Source organism: Melanerpes formicivorus, unplaced genomic scaffold, assembly GCF_026170545.1.
Source record: "Melanerpes formicivorus ecotype bairdi unplaced genomic scaffold, bMelFor1.0.p_v2 SCAF_48, whole genome shotgun sequence".
NCBI lineage: Eukaryota > Metazoa > Chordata > Aves > Piciformes > Picidae > Melanerpes > Melanerpes formicivorus.
Window position 1 is genome coordinate 5,017,235 of NW_027142400.1, and position 15,473 is coordinate 5,032,707.

General features: G+C 40.7%; 1 protein-coding gene across 8 annotated transcripts; it reads right to left on the bottom strand.

Annotated features, from left to right (window-relative positions):
* Window positions 1-437: 437 nt before the first annotated feature.
* LOC137452107 (SERTA domain-containing protein 2-like) lies at window positions 438-15,010 on the bottom strand. 8 transcript variants are annotated; one of them, XM_068160281.1, is made up of 5 exons: window positions 14,806-14,985; window positions 11,848-11,966; window positions 9,626-9,720; window positions 8,398-8,536; window positions 438-4,099 (listed from the first exon to the last, which is right to left on the bottom strand). In XM_068160281.1, exon 5 carries the CDS (start codon window positions 4,093-4,095, stop codon window positions 3,244-3,246), a length of 852 nt encoding a protein of 283 aa, XP_068016382.1. In that variant the 5' UTR covers window positions 4,096-4,099; window positions 8,398-8,536; window positions 9,626-9,720; window positions 11,848-11,966; window positions 14,806-14,985; the 3' UTR covers window positions 438-3,243. The 8 variants fall into 8 exon arrangements, 7 of the variants coding, with proteins under 7 accessions (XP_068016382.1, XP_068016380.1, XP_068016381.1 ...); XM_068160279.1 differs by lacking the exon at window positions 8,398-8,536 and adding an exon at window positions 10,583-11,618; XM_068160280.1 differs by lacking the exon at window positions 8,398-8,536 and having other exon boundaries at window positions 9,626-9,717.
* Between the last annotated feature and the right edge of the window lie 463 nt (window positions 15,011-15,473).

Below are 15,473 nucleotides of genomic sequence, written 5' to 3' on the forward strand. Positions count from 1 at the left end.
GATGACCACTTAGCAACCGCTTAGTAACAAAACCACAAACAAATCCAACCAATAAAAGTGAAGATCAAGCCAGACTTTGAGACTACAAATTGTCATGTGAGGGGTGGGGAACTTCAACTCTAAGGGAACTATCATTGCCCAGGGATTTGTTTGTATGCTGTCCTCCCTTTGGTAGCACCCAGCTCGAGCTGCAGCAGCACCACTAATAAAAAGTGCCTTTCATCATGGAATCTGTCTTTCGGCTTATGCAGAAACCTACAGTTGAACTCTGTTGGCGTGCACAACAGTGAGAAAGGGAGGGAAAAAGAAAAAAGGTACAAAAGGAACCACCTAGGAAACCGGTACATCTTCAAGAGTAAAAGACCAAATGAAGAGTGGCAAAGTACCACGATATTGTGTGTTAAAATAAACACAGAAGGCTCCAAAATAGAAATGGCTAAACTGCAAAACTGTGGCTTTTATTTCCAAACATACAATAAATAGGTCCACCACAACTAGCCTCTAACTTCATTTTACATGGAAGGATTTTAAAATTAGTTTGTGCATATTTAAAAATTAAACTTCCCTTTGCACGTAATTCCATACATAACTGAACTGCATTACATACCAGCTTATGGTCTTGGCACTGTGATGCAAGCAACCAATTAGAAACAGCACTGTGTAGCACTTGAACAGAAATTATAATTTTAACTACTGATAAAACATTTACCAACAATTTCATCTTTTTTTTTTTAAATGAAGTATACAAAAATCTTTAGCATGTCAATCCTGAAAAGCAAGTTGTCTTCTCTTATGTTCCCACAGGGGCTGAAAGGTAAGTGGATTTATTAAGTGTTCTCTATTTGCTACATAATACAAATTTTCATACCAAAATATCTTTACTGCATAGTAACATTCCATATTTTCAAATGCAAAAAGAAATTAGATGCAGTCTTTTTGTTTTATCCCTCATCACTGATTTTAAAGACATTTTTAACCACAACTCTGCTTCATCACAGTGCAGAAGGCCCTTAATATTTCAAGGATTTATTCAGTCATCTTTTTATACAAAAGTAGAGGCTGAGGAAAAGCCAGAGTAGTCTATACACAATGCACGATCTGTGTACATTCCAAAGCTGTACCTCTTCAAGAACTATTTATACACTTTTCAAACAAATCCCTTTATCCAGCAATTCAAAATACTTTAGATCAGAAGTTTTATATTAGAATCAATACATTATATGCATATAAATACATTTATACCCTTCAGTTGCTAAACAACCCAGATGGCTGCAAGGATGTGACCTGAACTGGTTCTCCATTGGTTTGGGATACCAAATTGGATCGGCAGCTAACTGTTAACCAAAACAGTCACAGTAAAAAATGGAGATACGGCAGGTATGCCACGGCATCATTTAAGACTAGAAATACAAGGTGACACCCTGGCCCCTATGACAGGGCCAGGATTTCAGCTTCTGTGAGATGCAACACACAGGGAACATTTTCTTCCTCTGCTGATGCCCCATTCACAAAAAGTCTCAGCAGAAAAAAGCAATAAACAATACCCCCCCACCCCCACCCCAAGAAACCAAAGCAAAGCTTTTACAACTCCAAATTTTCTTACAAGACAGGTGCTGCAACTTTCAAAGCAGTTTTATAATTAAAAAATTAAAAAACAACCCAAAAACTACTGTGCAAGTGTGTAGTTCAGAAGATGACAGCAAGGATCAATACAGACCTCAGTTCAGGTTGAAACAGAATCCAAACTGTCTTAGGGATAAATAGTTCTCACTGCAAATCTCACCTTCAGTTAGCGAGTGCACTTATAGATGCTTATATCCACACCTGCCACAGGCACACACCCCTCCTTTCCCAGAACAGTCAGAGGCAGCAGCAGCAGCAACCACTATGATGCCTCTGAAGACCAGGCAGGCCCAGAGCAGCCAGACCCCTGAGATCTTACAGGCACTGACTGCCTCACGATGGAACTTGGTCATCAGCACTGATTCACCACATCAGTGAGCACTTCAGGAGTAGTCCAAGTGGTAAGCACTGGTGTAGTCAGAAGTGTTCTCGACTTTGTTTCTTAAAGGATACAGAAACGTTGACTCTCCCAAGTATCCTCTGAAGGTGCTGGAAATTTTAAGTTCGAAGCGTTTCTTTCCACAATGCCAGGTATATAACATGTATCTTTTTAAATAATATTGCACATAAAAATCATCTTAAACTTTGTGGTGAAAGCAGGGTTGAAGGACAGTGTTTTCCAAAACAGATTAAAAAGCTACCTGTACATAGTAAGTTTTAATTTAAAGAACGCCAAGATTATTCAAAATCTAAGCACGTAATACTGACAAAAAAATGTTAAATTGCACAATCTACATATAAATTACATTTGTAAATACTTAAAAGTTTTAAAACAGAGAATACCCTTGATTTCAAAAATCAGCTAGGTCACTGTCAAAGGATCAGCCTAGAGTTAGAAGTCTTTCCCCCAGGAAAAAAAAGAACCAACCAAAACAAAACAAAACAAAACACCCCAAAAGATCTGCAGTCTTAGACGAAGCACTGGAAACAATTAAAGCATTTCAGCTCAGAGGTAGTGCTAAACACATCCAACTACGAGTCCAGTACATTTGAACTATGATGAAATAACGTAGTAAAATGTAGAAAGACTATAAAATTTACAAAAATAAATAGTTCTGAATGCTTTAGAAAATGCAAGAGACTTTGTCGATAAGCATCTTGATCTGCTGTTCCGAGCGAAAGCAAGCAAAGCGTGTCTCATCTTTAAAATATACCCATCTCTAGTCCTGTGCCTGCAATCCACGCAACCCAGCTCTGCAACTCGACATGCGCCCACCTGGCATAGACTCTGATATTAAAAATAAAGTGGAGGCTTTGTAAAAGATCATCTCATATGAAATTTGTTTTGCATGTAGATTCTTCTGACAAATTAAAAATTGCACATAAAAAAGTTTATTGAAAGAGGCATGAGGGGTGGTAAGGGTATGCGCCTGTAGTTCCACACATGCCCTGGAAGGAAAAAGATGATTGCACAGTTCTGATAAATAAATATTTCTTTTTCTAAAACCAAAATCTGCCACTTTTGTGGTTTGTAAGTTTTGGAATTATTTAGAAAATCCCACTACGGAGAAATTATTTTTAGTTTGGGTTTTAAAGAATTCTTTACAACTTTTCCAGTGGCTTATATCCTGAAACCAAATGAAAGTGGCAGTTAAAAAGTATCTTTGGGTAAAACAAGTATCAGGATCCAACCAGAATTTCCATGATGTGGTCCAATTCACTCAGATCTGTTCTACATATCTGGATGTTGCTTGCGGAAGAAGAATTACAAGATGGAAAGGTTTTCAACGGTTCTTCTGTAGTGAGAGATGGTGGTCTGGGCGGCATGAGTGGAGGGCAGCAAAAGTCTGAATCGTACATTGACGTGTCAATATCTTCAAAAATGTCATCTATTGCCAAATCCTTCAAGTAGCTAGTTGAATTTGAAATCTCAAAGGAACCAAATACACATTCAGCTCCTTTCAAATCCTGTCTATCATCTTCTAGTTTTAGACCAGTATTTTCTGGAAACTTTGGCTGGTCATCTCCAGTAGGAACCAGACAAGTAGGCGGGCTTATATCTTCTACAAAGTCTAAATCCTTCAGAATAGATGAGATAGCAGAGGACATGTCATCATCTGAAACTATCAGCAGGCTATTTTCAATTGGGTCTTCTACAGACCGCAAATCGCAACAGTTAGATTCTTGCTGACTAATACCTGAAGGCAACTGAAGAGAAATCCCAGATGACTCCATCCCTGTGTAGCTCTGAGAACTAGGAGTAATGCCAGGGCATACGTTAATTGGCTGTTGATTACTCTCTTGTCTCATTTCCTCTTGAATTTGCCGTACTGTGTTGGCTATGAGGACAGAGCGGTGCAAGTTCGGTTCCACCAACATTTTGTATGTCTGTAGCTTGGTGAGGCACATATTAAGCACCAACTGCCTCTTAAGTGGGTATGACAAATTTCGACTGGAATCAAAGGCACTCGAGAGACCAGCCATGTTCTCCTCATAGTCACTCAGCTTGCGTTTTAGACCTCTGCCCAACATGAACCTGAAAGAGAGAAAATATGAATTTACCATGGGCAAGATGGGAACAGTTTTGAAAAGTCTGTAGCATGCAATGTATTGTCTAACTTGGCCTCTAATGCCATAGAGCACTGAAAGACCTTATCAAATCCTGCACAACATACTACACTGTCTTTGAGAAGAAGCACTTATTTTTAAACAGAAAACATAGAAGAAATACAGTAACTGTTTTTTTTGGGGAAAAAAAGAAGCTACAGACACCTAAGTTTTGGGTTTCAAGGTTACTTTTAATTCTACCATAAGAATATGAATTATTTAAACTCTTTGAGTTTTTTCCCTCTTATCTTTTTGAATTACACAGTATACAGACATTCATTGATGAGAACTGTCTTGAATGTCCAAATGAAATAAAAGATGCTTATATTAAGGATTATAATTATTTCAACACTTTAACATACGTTCCTAGGTACAGTAGATAAGACTTTAAAGAGTTCCAACACTTATTTTTATCTCATTATGGTATTCTTAATGTCCTGCTCAGTGTCTCTGAAAACCCCTCTCTATAGAACCCATTTCTCTCCCAGTTCTTTGGTGACTTATGGTTGTTTTACTACAGTTGAACCACCCAGCAAGAACAACAGGGCCTCCCATGGGATCCTTATATCCATTCCATAGCTTAGTAGTTTAATTAAATGGTGGGAGGAAATTTGGCCAGGCCACAGACCTCACAGAATGATGAGCAGTGCCCATAGCTGCTGGTTCACAACCTGCTACTGACTTAACACACAGGACATCCAGCAAAAGGCTATTAAATGACATTTTAAAAGTGACCAACTTGGGCAAATAGCTAAAAGAATAAATAGAATTTAGGTGGTTTTCAGTCTGCAGTGTGTGCTTTTGCATCAAAATATGATCGGTCTAGAACACTGCGGTACAAAAACCTGTATGCATGCACACCTAAAATAAACGTGATCCAAACACACACATGCTTGGATATTTAGCAATTACCATTCAAAATATAAAGTGCTTTATTAGGGACAACAAGCACTATGCAATCACTTGTATAAACACAGAAAAGGAGTATACTGTGCACAGGAAACACTGGTGAATTGTTGATTACACCACTCAGGATGTGTCCGTGTAATACAGACCCCTCACTCCCAAACAGTTTAAGAAAATTAAGCAATCATAAATTAGACACCCAGTAGCAGATTAAGGGCAGATCATTCATACACAATGATCCAGACCCTGCACGCTGCAGAGGGCCTCCCAACCTCCTTTTCATGTGAGCAATGGACACTGCCAGCAATAGCTCAGCTGATTGCTGCAGCTGCCAGCTGCTAGCCTGTTGCTAGACTTTTGGGGACAAGGAGAAGGCAGCAGGATAAAGCCTCTTTTACTTTTGGGATTTCTCCAGATTTGCAGGAAGCACTGCAGGGCTCCATGGCTACATCCATCTGCCTAGACAAGACTGCTGGAGAACTCAGCTCCTCTGGAGGAACAGAAAGTAAGCAAGCAGTGCATACTTCTCAGTAAGGCACACAAGAAAACAGACAATTGCTACAGGATTTTAGGATTTCTTGGTCATACCCACCTTTTTTTTTTAGGGGACACACACATGCATGAAATTAAATTTGTCCTAAGAATGCAGTTCTACATGACAGGTAGTAGTTCAGTTTACTAACGTTCACTATTAAAACAACAGAATCCTTTAATTACTTATAGTTTTACGAGTGCTGCAATTTTTAAACTTTTAGAACTTGTTTTACTCCAAAGTCTTCTGCTGACCTGCCACAGCACCAGGTGAATCTCTCTAAAAAAACATAAGGGTGTCTGCATGTGGTGTGCCTGTTTACCTAGGTGATCTTCCCACAGTTAATACCTATTACTCCCCAATTACATCACCCCATTTAGAGCAAACAGAACTAGACAGTACTGAGCTCTCGACTACAAACAAAAACAGAAGAAATCAGGGTACAAAATTCAGACACCAAATATAACAATAGAAAGTATTCTGGGGGCTTTGTGTGTGCGAGAGAGGCATTCTCAAACTACCAACACCACTGTCCACAGTATTTTAGCGGGTAATTTTAGACACAACCTATGGAAAAAACCAATCCATAGAACTGTTGCTAAATATAACTGCTCATAACATATCACGAAAGCCATTACTGTCTGCAAATCACACACACACAAAAATCACAATAAGATTATTAACTCTCCATTTTAAGTACATTTATGTGTGTGTTGCCCAAGGCATTACCCCATGCTGTAACTATGAAGAATAAAAATATACATCAAAATAGCTATTTGTTCCCTGCACACTAGTTTGAGTTTTTCTTTTTCTCTCACCACTAGTTAAAGCAGACCAAAATACACACTTGTACGGGAACAGAATTAAGAACATACGGGGAACAGCAATTCTGACATTTTAAACTTTCAGAATGCTTGGTTTTGACAAATTACTGCTTTTAATGTATTTTTAGATCTGTATTGACACTTTGTTAGACACACAGGAAATGCAAGACTTGTCTATCTGAATTACACAAATAATGTTAATTTCTAACATCTAAAATTTGTGCTAGTATTTAAATACTGAAAGCAGCTAAGAAAGCCAGCAATCATAAGTGAGGATATGTAATTTCACCAAAGCAAAATAAAACACTTGAATTCATGTGGTAGTTCAATTAGACTATATATTTCATGCTCATATATGTAGACACCTTCCTCTTCGTTCCCCAATTTTCCCTAATAAAATTTGTCCCAGAGCATTCTAGAAAAGAATCTAACAAAGCTTGAGCATGTCAGCAGTCTCAACTATAAAAATTAAATGGAAGAAATATTACTTGCTCCAACTTTGAATATTTCTACTGAACAGACTCCCCACTCTGTAAATGGCAAAGACTTTTTTTATTTTTATTTTTTTAGAAATGCACAACCATAGTCCTGTCTTGTTTTAGAAATCCTGCCTGTTTAGTATGATTTTTGCCTCCCTCCAGAAGCTAGATGACTTCAGAGGTTACACAAAAATTTGGAGAAGGCTAATGAAAACCAGACCTTCACTGGTATGGTGGATTTTAAAATGGCTAGTGTCATGGTTGCTACAGGAGACATTAAATTTCAGTTCTTGTCAAACACACTCAGCTGCTGACCTACAAAAGATACAAAGGCCCTTTGTTACCAGCTAATCTACATTTTATCAGGCCTTTTACTTTACTTTCTAGCACAAGAATTTCTGATAGGGTCATATCCTTAATAAACTACTCCCTATTTTGTAAGTAACTTGTTCCAATGCAGTACTGCATAGCAACACCCACCCCCCAACCTCAAAATCCACACACTACTCAAACACTCTCTTTTGACAGCATTACTCTGCAAAATAAGTGGATCACAATTATGAAGCACTTTCCCCACTTCAATTTCTGGTCCTAAGGAAAATCAGCACAAGTCCACACAAAAATCCACTACCATGGCCAGACAATCCTCTGTCACCAACTGACAGTTGCTAGTCCTTTCCATCGGCTGACAGAATAGCCTAGACAGTTCAAAGAAGGGCAAGTTAGGCATACATTAAACAGCGTCTAGAAATTGCACCCCCCCTTACTCCAGCCTAATTTCAGGGAATCTACTCACATCTCAAAAAAAACTGGACCAAGTAACAGGATTCTGGAATGTTCCAATCTTATAACTCTGTAATTTGTATGCAAACTTTAAGTTTATGCCAACTATACATTGCTGTTCAATAATAACAGAAGCAAGGTAAGTCACCTTTCTCTTGAACTTTAAGTAGAAGTTCAACAACCCAATTTTTTTTTTTTTTTTTTAGTTTAGATGCTCCATTTTAGAATCTTTTGTCATGAAAATGACAACAACGAGGAACACCACATCTCAGTGGGTTCTTTCTGGCATTTTTTCATCTTCTCTCATTACAGTAATGTAAACTGAGCCACAAGGCAGTGATGGCAGAATGCTTTTTTAGTTACAATTATTTTGCAAATGTAGAGAAAAGGAAGCGAAGTGAACTCTAAATCTTGGGAGTGCCAAAATCTCCATCCATGCCAATGAACTACAAAGGAGTCTGCACATAGAAATTTTGCCCCTGACAGCATGCTCCTCAGTCCCTTCTAGTTCCATGGAGTGCATTTAGTAAGAACTCCTCCCTGCTAAGATGGGAAGAAGCATCCATGCACTGTAACCTTACACCATACTGGGGTTGGAAAAAAACCTGGGAGGGAAGAGGCATGTCCCTGGCTGGCAAACCCACACAGAACAAACAGCCCTGGTCATAGCATGCAGCGACTCAGAAGAAACATTCCAGGCTACCACAAAAAATTCACATTGCGATGCGCTGTGGACAATACAGGACCCGTGCCACCATTTCAGAGGAAAAAACACAGCTCCATCTGTCACAGGGTCTGATAGTGCAGTGCAGCTGCCACTGACACATGGTTAGGAAGTACAGCTGGAAAAAGTCACAAAGAAGAACACAGCATGTGAAACCCCTCAATTACTTCTATCAGGGCAAAGTACTTAATTTCCTCTTCCTCACCTTCCAAAAAAAAAACAACCAAACAACAAACCAACATTTGAAGAGCAAGCTAAACCATATTTATGATTTAGAACTGCACAGAGCTTTCATTTTCTGTAGAGAAAAGCTTCAAAAAGCATAAGTATATAAAACACAAGTGTCACAGTTACCATTGTCTGAACACGACCTTTTCATGCAGAAAACAAGCAGTATAGTCAACTACACAAGAGTTATTCACTTGCCATTAAAGAATATGCTTAAACAGCAAGACCATCAATAAAGTACTTGGCCTGCACTATGCAGGTCAGAATAATTTCATTCATAGTAGTCCCTTTTGGCTTTTCTTTTTAGGAAGTTATTAAACTCACAGGTCCTTAATACTGTTCATATAGCCGCAGTGTTACATTTTTCAGGCTAAGACTGTCCCAAAGTGAAAATGTACTTTTTTTCTCAGAGGAAAGGAACAGCGGATTTGAATAGGTCCAAGCATCTCATGAGTGAAAGCTGCCTGTCTAGTTTTCAGTAGTGCAACTTAAAATTAAAATCAAAATTAGAGACTACTTGCTATTGTAATTTGGGCAATTCCTTTGCAAATTGGCTAGTAACAGTAGAAAGTATGTAACAGTAAAACCAGACAGAAGGCTCTTTGGATAGTAAACCTGTGCCAGTAACAAACTGAAGCTGATTGATAAACCTATTTCCTGCTCTCCCCTATTCCACACGTTTCACAAACACACATCTATCTGCAGGAAGTACAGAGGAAAACAAACATTCCTGTAATTCTGGTTATTTCCCAGAATCACCTGATGCATGCCACATCCTTCCCCTACCCAACATGCATTTTAGCTTAGGCTTTGGAACAGCTTCATTAACAGTTTTAATTGAGTGGCAGACTCTTGACTAGTATTCCCTGTACAAAAAGCTACATAAGAAAAAGGTAAGGCTGAAGGTACAGTTAACAGACACAGTGTAAATCCTTTCTCCCATCCGGACTTAACACTGATCACTTAAAACATGACTTACGTAACACAGTAAGCTGCCAGACTACACTGAACAGTGCATCTGATCTGGTGTCCTCAGCAAGTGTTGGAGATCCCCATAACATCACATCTTGACTGCTAGCAAAATTGAAAGGAAGTGAGGGAAGGAGGATTAAACACCTTAGAAAACACCGAAGTAAAAAGTAATCTGGACCTGAAGACACATTAAACTACACAAAAATGTATTTAAGTCCATTGCTTCCCCACCTCCCCAGCCCTGCCCCAGTTTAGTCAAGATGAATAACTGTTGGGGAAGGCACAAATGGCTAAAAGTGTGCATACAGGGAGGAGTCTTACCAGCATACTCCCATACCTAAACTCCTATGCAACAGCTTCTTACAGGAGTTCGAAATGACCAGAAAAGGCCTGCTCAAAGAAGGGAGAATTCATGCCAATGCTTTTGGTCACCAAATCCTGACTTATAATACAGCTAAAGTCTGTTACCATTAAAGCAAGTGAGAATGAAGTTATGCTACTGTTCAGACTTAATAAAGGACTGAACTCACTCTCAAAAACCAAATCCCAAGACCACACAGAAGAAAACCTCACACTTAAGGACATACATAACATCCCTTCCTGCACTTTGGAAATAAGAGTAGGCTGGATAGTATTAATTGAGAAAAGGAATGAGAAGAACACTCAGTCTAGCACAGAATTAGTCTGGAATTCAAAACCTTCTCACTGTCACTTCACTATCTGTGGAAGCAGAGAATAAATATCTATCATACACTGGCATTTTAGGAGCTGAAATGATGTTTACAAAGCACATTGGAGTAAATTTTACCTTGCCTTGAAAATTAACTTCAACATTCCCGCAGTCACCCCAACCTGTTTATGTTATGTCTAAAGGGAACTGAAAAATTCCTGCACTTCAAGGACATCTTAAGTTCCTTACTCCCATCATATTTCATAAAGTTAAGAGCTTTGCTTTACAAATTACCATAGCTAAGCTTCAGGTCACAACACTTCACTCTGGAGAAGAAATTCCTCTGTTTGGATGTGTACCATCCACAAGCTAAAAGAAGCGGATCTGGGTTATTATCAACAGTAAATGAACCATGTTCTCAGCAGCTCCTATCTACCACTATAAAGAAAAATAAAGTCACTGTCACTCGTCGTCTTCTCCCCCTCTACATTTGTGCATTTAATTCCATGTGCACAAATAAGGCTCACAGCTGTATATTTTTAATAACAGACTATTCTGGGAGGATTTGTTGTTGTTAAGCAGAAGGACCTGGAATAATTTAAGAATCAATAGCAGTTAGCAAAAACTAACACATGACCAAGAGTTACTAAATCTAGAAACTACCACAGTAAAGCAAAACTGTAGAATATAAAGGCACACAGAAGATTCAAACCATCATAGTTCCACCAAAGTATCCCACTGGAGAGACAAATTATCATTGGAACTGCAAATGTGATAACATACCTCTTTACAGCTTGTTCTAATCAAGTCAACAGTTCACAAGCCATTTTCTTTGCAGTAGCTATTTACTTCAGATACAAAGATATTGGATGTATTCACCTACATAACACTGATATATTTTAGGGTTACAGTGATCTATACAAACATCCATTAGTAACAAAAGTTACAGCTTTTTAACTATAAATCAGCATGTCGATACTTTAGCAGGAAAATCTGATGATTAACATGAAAAACAACCAAGAAAAAAAACAACTTAACAAAACAAAAATGCTCTTTTTTTCCTGACAGAGGACCAGGTATTTAGTCTATCTCTCTGTACAAGACATGTAAGTAAATAATTTTCAACACCCAAGACAGAAATCACTTTAAATCGTCTCTCAAAGTAGCACACAGTAACTTTTCTTCAGCATTCAAAGCACCTTTTCTCACAAGTCCATAACACTCAATTTTATCAGGTGAACAGTGGAGCGCACTATAAGACTGAGGCTTCAGCGAACAGGTTGGCAAGAAATGTGATCTTATGGCAATTCTTTGTTACGTTATAATTCTTCTAGGTAAAGGAAGCAAAAAAAAAAAAAAAGTAATGCACATTCAGAATCTTCAAACCAAAAGACTACTTGGTATGCCTAAAACATTTCTATTGTCATTATAAATCTCATTTTAGAAAATTATTTTTTCAGCTTACCACTCTAACCCACAAAAATAACGTCTACATCTGATGATCAGGACATGTACTATGCACATGAGATATGATTTCATAAAAACATACAAGTAGTTACCCTTAGAAAATAGAAAGGAGTCCAGGCAGGAAGATTCCAAATTTTGCATGAAGTGTGATCATCCAAGAGTCACAAACTAATCAAGAGGCCAAGTCATCCACCAAGGTATGATGATGTGACTTAAGGGGAAAAAAAGAGAGTATTTTACTACTATGTCATTTATTTCTTTTTTTTTAAACCAGAACTATTAAGCACAAAATTTAATACAACTTTTTAAACAATCTGTGCTAATCTCTACAGAAACAGTTACACCGAGTGAGAAATCCAAAGATCATCATTACACTGAAATAAGAGGATCTACTAGTTTCCCCTATTAATACATAAAACATGGAAAAAATCTTTCATAAATGAGTATGACAGAACAGAATGCTGATCCTCTAAGCATTAGGTTTTCGGGTAAGAACTTGCACTGATACTTCAAGTTACTGAACACCAAATTACAATTGTAGTAATCACTGAAATCATGTATCAGGAGAGACAATACCATGAACTGTAAAGAAGTGCATTTAAGAACTACCCCCTAACACGAACTGCAAAAGGAGTTAGATTTTTATTAGATTTCCTAACTTTTCTCATTTTCAGCATACGTGAAACTAGTGTGAAAAGACAGCTGGCAGGATATCCTATGATTATATATAATATTCAGTGTGACACTATTTTCATCAAAACCCTGATGAAGCAACATCTGCAGTTTGGCAAGAGACCACATGGATTAAATCATGGATTAGATCAAGGCACTGGAAACTCTGGGAAATATGAAAAGGCTGAAGTGACAGCAAACTATGGACTAAGCCAGATGTGGAGGGAATTGCATGATCCGTGCTCCTGAGGTCTCAATTTCAAGAATCCAAGTTTTCTAATTCCAAGGATTAAAGCCCTGTTACAATATTGCATGTACAATACACACAAGATACCTGCCCCCAACTACAGCAAACCAATTACTTCACAAATTTACAAGAGCAAGGAGCCAGATAAATGCAGTCCCTCAAGATCAAGAGTTCATGTTATTTTACAAATGTTAATACACAGTGAAAGGCAATCTTACACTTAAGACAGACGGACAAGTAAACAAATACAGTTCATCTTACACTGCAACTCATAGCCTGATGCTAGCCAAGGGCTCCTCCATTTACAGAATCTTGAACTGTAAAGATGCAGTAAAACAGCAGTAAAATGCCCACAACCTAAGAATGCCAAATCTAACCCACAGCAACGAACACATTAGTGTCTTCTTCCTCCTTCTAGAAGCTGACTTCTTTCCCACAAGGGGATTCATGCTATTTTCAAATAAAAAAAAATAAAAATCCAAAGAGACAAATGAAGACACATTATCTATTTGCTTTGAAACAGCAGGACTTTGCAAGTTCGCTATTAAAGTGTACACATAGGTCACTGCATTTTCAATGTAATGAATATAAGAGAACAGATGTCTTAGAATGTGACATCTATTTAGCATTAAAGAATCCTAAGAAAGCTGACAGGAGCACCAAAATGTTGAAAAATTTTAGACTTCAGCACCTTAGTTGAAAGAAAAAAAAGAGAGATAAAAGCATGTGATAAAAAATTATTCATGTTAATTGTGTTTCAGGAGTCTGACCTTTTGGTAGAAGGAACTCCAAAAAGTTATCAAATTTAATTATATAGTTTAAAGGATTTCTGCAAAATTAACTGTTGAGGTATGATTTTTCCCCCCGTATGATTTCAGAGTTTACTGTGTTTAGCTTCTACAATTTGTCAAAACCACACTATAAACTAGCACACAGCAGCTGATTTCACTATGAATTGTATGGAGAGCGGATCTTTTCATTTTTCTTTCCTTGTAGTTTCCTTATACCTGTTTATGGGTCGCTTTAGACATTTTAGATTAGTACGTTAATTTCAATGTCAATGGTATTTTCCTAATTGCAGTTAACTGCCTGAACTAAAGAATCTTAAGTGAATCAAAATTAAAGCAGGAAACTGCTACAAGCCTACTGCAGGACTACCTAGGGCAGAAAGTATTAACTGCATCTATTAGTGAGATGAATTTACAATATGCACAGAAGAGACCAGGTTTATGCTTCTCCAGCCTTACCCACCTACTTCAGTTCAGCCTAATGCACACGTTTATTGAGACAAACAAAACCTATTAAAATGCAACTGATATATATATAAAAAAAAAAAAACAAACCCAGTCTTTAACTCTCAAGAGGCAGCGATCACGAGTGGCAGAATTAAAAAGCTGCGACTCAGGGAAAGCCTCCTCCCTGCAGCCACTCCTGCGAGTGCACAAGTACTAATAAAACCCAAGGGAGCCTGCCACCATTTGGCCTTTGTGGAAGGAGACTAGTTGGTACTTCCTGCCGGCGGCCGCCCGCGCCTCCCCCCGCGGTAGTGGGCAGCAGTAACCAGAGACAACCTTGGGCTTCCCGAGCTGCGAAAAGTTACACTCCTCCCCCTTCCTCCTCCCCGGCTTACCAGAGACCCCGGCCAAGCTAATTATAACTGCGCTAACAACTTCCACCGCAGTCCCCGCTCCTAGCGCCCTAGTCGCCGGCCTCTCCAGCTCCGGCCGCGCTTCACCCCGCCCCCGCCCCACCGGACCCAGGCGTAACTCCCCAGCGCCTGTCGTGCCCACACTTCCCCCTCCCGCCATCCTTCCTCACCTGGCTTCACCACCCCGTTCCCGCGAGCCCCCACCCACCCCTTGCCCGACCTCCGTGCCCTACCCCCACCCCCTCCTACCAGGGCCCGGTGCTCCCTTCTGACTGCCCCCTCTTCAGCTGGCCACCGTACCCAGCCGTCTCTCTGCGGCCGCTACTGCCCGCCTGCCGCGCCGTGCCGTCTCCCTGCCCCCATGCTCGCCAGCTCCACGCCCGCAGAGGGTGGGAGCTACTCTCCTGCCCCCCGCCCTCTCACAGCTTCTCCCTCAGGGCCACAGCCCGGTTCGGCTCGGCCTGACCCTGCCCGGAGCCTCACCTGTGAGCGGAGAAACCCCTCCGTTTCTTCGCAGCCTGCTGTGCCCTTCCTAGCCAGCCGGCCGGGCTTTCTCCAGCGGAGCTGGGACTCCGAACGGGAGGAGGCGGAGGCGAGCACCACCCCCGCCGGGCCCCGGCAGCCTCTGCTCCGCCCTTCCCTCCTCCGGTAGCACCCACAACGAGGAGGGGGGAAAGAGTGCACCGCGCCCGCCAGCTGGCCGCCTTTCCATTGGACAACCATCCCTTCAACATGCCCAGCAACCATTTTCTCACTGGGCGATGAGTTGGAGGGGCTGAGCCCTGACTGGCCCTGGGGCAGTGTCCAATGAGAAAGCAAAGAGAGCAAAGAGAGGCGGGGCCGCGTGCCGGCCTCACCCAATCGGAAGACGGGCGCCGCCGAGTCCCCCCATCCCCCGGCGCAGCACTCCGGGAGGTGGCCCCGCCTGCGCTGGTGCCGCTGACGAGTGAAGGGGAGCGGGAGGGCGGAGATCGCGGGCAGGCACGGGGCGGTGCACAGGGCGGCACGCGGCACGACCGCACACGCCGCCGCCCGCGGACAGGGCAACGCAGGGCGCGGCCCCGCTTCAGCAGCCAGGCCCCGGCGGGCGGTCACAGCGGGCCAGGCTGCCCCACGGTGGGTCTTGAAAACCTCCGCAGAGGCGCCGGCCA

Bases quoted from the DNA above. Each gene is read 5' to 3' on its own strand.
- LOC137452107 (XM_068160277.1), bottom strand. From the start codon at position 4,095: ATGTTGGGCAGAGGTCTAAAACGCAAGCTGAGTGACTATGAGGAGAAC.